The sequence below is a fragment of the Rhinopithecus bieti genome, unplaced genomic scaffold (assembly GCF_001698545.2).
Source record: "Rhinopithecus bieti isolate Rb0 unplaced genomic scaffold, ASM169854v2 scaffold_19685, whole genome shotgun sequence".
In the NCBI taxonomy this organism is placed as follows: domain Eukaryota; kingdom Metazoa; phylum Chordata; class Mammalia; order Primates; family Cercopithecidae; genus Rhinopithecus; species Rhinopithecus bieti.
In genome coordinates this window covers 594,432-602,189 of record NW_016809568.1, presented here as the reverse complement: position 1 = coordinate 602,189, position 7,758 = coordinate 594,432, and the positions used below count along the sequence as shown (strand labels likewise).

General features: G+C 45.2%; 1 protein-coding gene across 3 annotated transcripts in view; it reads right to left on the bottom strand.

Annotated features, from left to right (window-relative positions):
* Positions 1-3,511: 3,511 nt before the first annotated feature.
* Positions 3,512-7,758, bottom strand: part of WWC3 (WWC family member 3) — an 84,567-nt gene continuing 80,320 nt past the window's right edge. For 2 of the 3 annotated variants that reach the window (XM_017889724.1, XM_017889726.1), the window contains 3 exons: positions 6,144-6,371; positions 5,541-5,668; positions 3,512-3,659 (listed from right to left, as the gene is read on the bottom strand). In XM_017889724.1, coding sequence (XP_017745213.1) covers positions 3,593-3,659; positions 5,541-5,668; positions 6,144-6,371 — 423 coding nt within the window. In that variant the 3' untranslated portion in view covers positions 3,512-3,592. Of the gene's footprint in view, positions 3,660-3,684; positions 3,899-5,540; positions 5,669-6,143; positions 6,372-7,758 lie in introns of those variants that run through there. The other variant, XM_017889725.1, reaches the window with a different exon arrangement.

Below are 7,758 nucleotides of genomic sequence, written 5' to 3'. Positions count from 1 at the left end.
AAATGTGTAGAGACAGAGAGATTAGTGGTTGCTGGGGTCTCAAGAGGAATGGGGAGCAACTGCTAATGAGTTTGGGGGCTTTTTTGGGGGGTGATGAAAACGTTCTAAAAATTGTGATATTTGCACGACTCTGAATATACTAAAACCACTGAATTATACATATTAAATGGATGAATTGTATGGCATGTGAGTTATATATCAAGAAAACTATTACCGAAAAGAAAACACAGACAAAAAAAAAAAAATCCCAATAAGTGGATCATGTTTAGATTCTGTTCAAAGAGTTAAAGAAAGAATGACACGAGATAATTGGAAGAGAAAACCTTGGATATTTAGTAACAGTAAGGAATTATTAAATGCTAAGATGTGAAAAGGTTATTGTATTTTTCTCTTTTAGCAATACATACTGAAATATTTAAAGATGAAACGATAAGCTATATCAGCTTTGCTTCAAATTCTAAGAGGAGGAGGTGGGCTGGAGGTAAAGGAGAGGACAGCCATGACTGATCGTGTTGAAGCTGGATGAGGCCTGTGTTCAGCTTACTATTTTCTCTGATTTTATAACTCTATTTTTGTGCTTAAAAACACACATTTTTATATATTTAAGTTTCCATAATTAAACATTTTTTTTCCATAAAACCACACATTTCCACTCTGTTCTTAAGGCAGGTTAGTTTAATTTTATAGAAGAAATATTTTTCAAACAGTAACAAATGACACAATTAGAGAGAAAACAGTGACAAAAAACAAAGAGATGAATACTGATTATAACTTATTCCCACAACAGAAGGCTACTTATTTCTACAATTATCAATCAAAGCCTGACAATTCAGTGATTAGATGCAGTGAAAGCCAAATTCCCTTTTACGTGTGGTACTATTTCAAAAGAACCCTGGTGGCAGGATCCTGATGGTTTTGAGACCAGAACTGCTCCTAAAACCTGGCAGCATTTTGGTTTTTTTTTTTTTTTTTTTTTTTTTCGGGAGGCCTGGTAGATGGAGAGATTGAAACATAGATGGAAACACCCCTTCCGCTCATAGGACTTCACTTTTCTGGCATGTGGAGTATGTTCTGGGGTTGGCGTAGCAGTCTGAACTAGTCAGAAGCTCCAAGACCACGTCATGAATGACAAGCAGCATAGGGCGCTTGGTGTCCTTCTGCCTGCTCGGGCCACCTCCACTGCCTGCATCTGCATCTGCAGAGAACTGCCCAGCTCTCTGGCCTGCCTTTGTCTTTTCTTTCCTTGTCATGGCTGCATGGAGCTGCAAAAGCGGACACAGGCAGGGAGGCAGGGGGAGGTTCAAAGGAAAGGTGGCAAACACGAGGGCTCCTTGAACTGATATGGAAGCAGGGGCTGCATCTGTTTCTTGTGGGCTATCAGTGAAATTCTATTTTTTAAAAACCCAGCCAGGCATGGGTTTTTTATGTGGCTCGCAAGTCCAAGATCAGCCTGGGCAACAGAGCAAGACCTTGACTCTAAGAAAAAAATCAAAATAGGCTAGGCACAGTGGCTCATGCCTATAATCTCAGAACTCTGGGAGGGTGAGGCAGGAGGGTCACTTGAGCCCAGGAGGTTGAGGCTGCAGTGAGCTATGATCACATAACTGCACTCCAGCCTGGCAACAAAGTCAAGACCCGTTCTCTTAAAAAAAAAAAAAAAAAAAAAAAAAAACCCTTTGGGTGTCAGTGGAAGGAATACTTCATGGAAATTCTGTTGCAGCTGGCCAGGAAATTTATTTGAAAAATTGTCTGCTTCCGCACTGAAACAACAGTGGTTTCCCCACACAACTACTAATAGGTGTGGCAGAAAGTAGCCCTCAATCCCTGCCCATTTAGAGAATCCTTGTGGCGCACAGGCTCGTGTCTGGGGCCGACGGTGTGGTGGAAATAAGCGCCCCTGACAGCCTAGGTCTGGCATGTGGGATGGTTGTTTGTTGCCCTTCAAAGTTTCAACAGTTGGGCTGGAGACAAGGGCCTGCCCCAGCATGCACTGGGGGAGGACCAGGGGCTCCGCTGTCTCCCACCTCTGGTGTCGGCACATATAAAAAAGGAATTGGGCCAAAAAAAAGGGAAAAAAAAAAAAAAAAAAAAAGGGCAAAAACATTGCAAAAAGCTAGAGGCAGAAATACATAGCAAAAGACAAGAAGTGTGAAAAGCATCAGGATTTCAGTCTTACCACCACTGACGAATTCCATTGTCCGTGATAGGTCGCGTGTCAATGAAATGCTTTTACAAAAATCCACTTTTAATAAATGTAAAAAGGAAAGCAGGTTATACAAGGGGGGAAGCTACAGACTGATGAGAAGAGAGAGGCCTGATTCAAAGGGATATCTCCAAGGGAAGGGAAGAAAGGTCCAGGAGGAAGAGTTCTGAATTCTGGTTCCTCTGACATTTCCTGTGGCCCACCCCGTTGACTCAAATCGAGGCCTCATTGAGAAGAATGCATTTCATCTATAATAAATATGTATTAGGCAAAATATTTATATCATTTGGCATTTCAAAGAATAATGGCATATTTTTATTACATTAAAAAATGTTTTTCCTCACAAGCTAGTTCTAAGATTTCTTGAGGAATAGTGGGTCGACTCCAGTACAGGGAGCCCTTCTGACTCAAACTCGATCCTCTCCTCTGGACGACTCGCTGGGTAGTTCTAGTTACCCATACGTCCTTTCCTCCCCCAAACAAGCACCTTCAAAGGTGATGGTGTCTATGTCCTAACTGCTATATTCATCCACGGAGTCAACGAGCATGGGCGTTCCTACTTCCTCGTTCCCTTTCACTTTCCTTCATGACACAGTGGCGTGGCAGGAGTTCCTCCGCCACCTTCCTGGTCTGTTACAGTCGGACAGGGCGGGGTGGGGGGAGGCGGGCAGCATGGACAGTCACCACGGACAGCCAGGCTGAAGACCCACAGACAGCCACCACAAGCAAGCAGGCTGAAGCCCCATACACCAGAGGCTCTGGTGCCTGCTTCAGACTCACGCTGAGCACAGAGAGATGTATCCGAAGACAACACAGAAATGAGCGATTGGCGTGCAGCCCACGCCGGAGACTGACCTCTGCAACACACACATGCTTCTGAGTCACGACTGGATCACTGCAGGGGACACTTTAACATGACATCAAGGGAGTGAACGTGTACAATATACATGGTAAATGCACATATGATACGTGACAAATTTAGCACATAGTGTTTGCATTTCAGGTGTCAAAAACAAAACCAGCCCCAAGTTCCATTCTACTGCATGAAAAGTACTAAAGAACAAAATTTCAGTCTTAAAATACATCTTAAAGTCAGTATTTTCCTTCAAGGAAAAAAAAGTACTATAAATAAATTACAATACAGTGAATTTGCCTGAACTCACTTCGTTTCTGTCTTCCAGCCTTTAAGTCAAATAAAACAGCATAAAAACTGTACATTCTTAACATGATAATTGATCTTTTATAAAATAACCTGTCTTCAGAGATGTCGATTTCACAACAAGGAAAACCAAGCCCTGTTGCCGTCACTTAAAGACAAATTCAGCTAGTCTAAGAACTTCATGAAAATAAAAGAGGCGGATAAATACTTCGCGTGCACAATGCACTCCATCAAACGTCGTCGGCTGGCAGAGGAGGTATGTTGATCCTTGGCCTTGTGAAGAATGCTATCTTCTCCCTGGGACCGGAGAGAAGTACACGTCAGAAGCTGATATGAAGACACGGAAAGCTGGTGGCCCTCATAGCAATCATGGCTTTTCTTATTCATACAACAAACTGAATTTCAGTCCCCAACAACACATGTGCTTGTATACAGAGTCTCCAAATGTGAATTATGAAGAACCGTTAAGGGCAGGGGTTTCTTCATCTCCGGTGCCTAGAACAATGCCTGGTGTATATTAGGTGCTCAGGAAATACCTGTCGTATTAACAAATGAATGAAAAAGTGAAAACTATGTGAATATTAAATGTATACAAAAATTAGGGCTAAAAGTCAGACACACTTTATTCACCCTTAACAAGGAAGGACACACTGACACACAGGCTACGACATGGATGAACCGCGAAAACCCTCGGCTGTGGGAAAGAAGCCAGACACAAAAGTCCACGTAAGATATGATCCCATTCCTAAGAAACAGTCAGAAAGGCAAATCCCTAGAGACAGAGCTAGGGGAGGGAGAAGGGGGAGTGACTGCTTAATGGGTATAGGGTTTACTTTTGGGGTGGTAAAAATGTTCTGGAACTAGACAGAAGGGGTGGTTGCATAACATTGTGAATGCACCGAAGGCTGAAGTGCAAGATGGTCATTTTATGTTATGTGAATTTCAACTTAATTTTTCCACAGACACAAAAGAATATTGATATATCTGTAAAATCCCCTCAGCAAAACAAAACAGACAAAACCAGTCGATACTATTAGAATTCAAGGTGGTGGCTACTCTAGTGTGGGATCTGGGGGCGCTGATAATGATCAATTCTTAGGACGAGTTTGTAACAATTCACTGGACCATGTGTGTATGATATACAGCTTTCCTGCAGATACATTTTGCCCTAATCAAAAGTTAATTGAAAAAGCAAAGGTGGTCGGGTGCAGTGGCTCATGCCTGTAATCCCAGAACTTTGGGCAGCTGAGGCAGGTGGATAGCTTGAGCTCAGGAGTTTGAGATCAGCCTGGGCAACACAGTGAGACCCCATCTCTACAAAAATGAGCAGGGCATGGTAGCATGTGCCTACAGTCCCAGCTACTTGAGAGGGTGAGGTGGGAGGATCACTTGAGCCTGGGAGGTCAAGGCTGTAATGAGCCATGACTGAGCCACCACACTCCAGCCTGGGTGACAGAGTGAGACCCTGTCTGGGGTTGGGGGGACATATATGTATGTGCATGTTTATCACTGTTATTTACAATAGCAAACATTTGAAGACGAGCAGCATGTTATAAAATATAGTGGTTGAGTAAACTATTAGATGAGACATTACGAGATAGCAGATTATACAGCAACATGGAATATTTTAATTTTAAAAATGCTAAATGCAAAATTGAACCCACATTATGATTAGAAGTGGCATGAAAAAAAAACTGTAGGGAATAAAGATCAGGATAAAAACATGAAAATACACTACTGGTTGCAGTGGATTCCTGTTTTGTTCTCAACTTTCCATGGGTTTTAAAGACTCATGGGGCTGGACGCAGGGGCTCACGCCTGTAATCCCAGCACTTTGGGAGGCCGAGGCAGGTGAATCATTTGAGGTCAGGAGTTTGAGACCAGCCTGGGCAACATGGCAAAACCCAGTCTACTAAAATTTAAAAATTAGCTGGGCATGGTAGCACGCATCTGTAATCCCAGCTACTCGGGAGGTTGAAGCATGAGACTTGCTTGAGCCCAGGGGCAGAGGGTGCAGTGAGATGAGATCGCGCCACTGCACTCCAGCCTGGGTGACAGAGTGAGACTGTCTCAAAAGAAAAACAAAAACAGACTCACTGTACTTTCTACCATGCCAAAGGCATGACAGTAAGGAGGAAGCAGGACTAAGGGGCCAGTCTTGCTGCGCCTCTGCCATACCTAAAGGTCTGCACTTGGATGGGCTCTTTGTGGCTCTGCCCGCGCAGCTGGTAGATCTCCTTGGAGGCCTTCTTCAGCATCTTCTCAGCTGCCTGCTCATGACGGTAGTCAAGTTTGGTCTGTCTTGTCTGGAACAGCAACATTGGACCAACAAGGTGTTTTATGTTTTTTTTTTTTTTTTTATTTTTTTAAGAAAGAATGAGTACGTCACTGCCAGCCCTGCAGGCCAGAAGCACCAACCACAGCAGTGAGGTGTGACCAGAGGAGTAGGCACCTCACCCACACTCCCCCCAACTCCCCAAGAATTCCACTCCCAGGCGAAGAGGCCAGGGTGTGGCTAGAGTCAGGCCTGACAACTAAGGACCCAGAATGTTCCCCCATAAGGTGGAGAAGGCTCGTGACCCTTCCTCCAGCACCCGCAGCCTCCAGATGGACGCAGGAGCCACACAGACACCATCCTCGCAGGCCACAGAGGGAGAAGGGGCTCCGAGAGCCCAGTGGTGGGGCACTTCAGGGACCACCTCCATGTCTGGGAGGCTCCCTTCACAGCCTGGAGCAGGGAGCAGTGAGGTGCAGGCGGGAGCTGACCACAGGGGACCCCACCTGCCGCTCGGCCTCCCGCAGCAGGCCACGGAGCCGCTCGTCCCGAAGCACCCAGGATGGGAGGTCGGTCTGACCGCGGAGCTGGGCGTCCTCCAACCGCTGCCGCAGCTCACGGAGGGCACAGAGCTCCTCATTCAGCTGTCTCTGCCGTGTTCTCGACGCCTGGAGATCCAGCTCCAAGTCCAGGGAGGTGCGGGCCATAAGCTCAGCCAGGGAAGACCTGCATGACTGCAAGAGACACCAGCTGTGAGCCCTCACTCAGGCCTTCTAGAAGGTTCTTCCACAATAGGAGACAAGTCAGGCACATGTATTTCTCTAAGCACGCCCAAGGTTAAAAAACACAGATGTGGGCAAGAGGAATGTAAATCTCTAGTTCAGTATCAAGGTTAGTAACGGCAAATTGTTTTTCTTTAATGATGACCTATGTATTGGCAGAAGTGTGCAGCAACAGATGCTCTTATATGGGGCTGGCAGGATCAAAACAGGGCACAATCTTTCTGAAGGGCCATTTGAGAATATATATATGTCTAAAGCAAACTTGCATCTGAAAGGCATAACTGTTGACATGCAAAAGTGGTCCCATTAAGGTTTATGACAGAAAAAAACCGTAAGTCCATAACAGCAGGAAACATTAAATAAATTACAAGGCCAGTATCAAATGTAGCCATCGTAACAAGTTGAAAAAATATATGGACATGGAAAAATCTTAATGATCCACTGTACAAGGGGAAAGAAAGTATGTTATAAACCACATGAGTGCTTGTTTAAAAAAAAAGTATACACACACCCACGCAAACACGCAGACACACACGTGCAAGCTTTCCAAAGCTTCCCTCCCCATATAAGCCTCAAGTAAGCAAACACACCCATGTTCAGGAAAGCCCTGACAGGGAAAAGACTTGTCTGCCGAACTGTACTTCCCATCCAATGGGAAACAGAACCCTGAGAGAGCAGTCACCGCAGCAAAACCACAAATCCATTCGCCAATCACCATGGGTCAGTGGCCTGAGTCACGGCATGCTTGTTACACACACAACACTATTTTGCACATACACAGAATTTAAATGCAAATATGGGTTGTAACTTAACAAATATAAATTATTTAAAAGCACTGCTGAATTCCCAGCAGAGCTTCATGGTTCTCAACCAGGAGAATCTGGCCCCCCTGAGGACAGCTGGCAATGTCTGTGGACATTTTGGGTGTCACAACTGCTGTGTGTGTGATGGGGTGTTACTGGCATCTGGTGGGTGGAGCCCAGGGACACTGCTCAACATCCTATAGTGCACGGGGCAGCCCCTACAGCAAAGAATGAGCCTGTCTGAAATGCCAGCAGCGGTGCTGCTGAGAGACCCTTCTACAGCCAAATTATGCACTTTGTTTTTTGTTTTTTTGAGATGGAGTCTTGCTCTGTCTCCCAGGTTGGAGTGCAGTGGCGTGATCTAAGCTCACTGCAACCTCTGCCCCCCCGGGTTCATGCAATTCTCCTGCCTCAGCCTTCTGAGTAGCTGAGATTACAGGCACGTGCTGCCATGCCTGGCTAATTTTCGTATTTTTAGTAGATATGGGGTTTTACCATTTTGGACAGGCTGGTCTCGAACTCCTGACCTCAGGTGA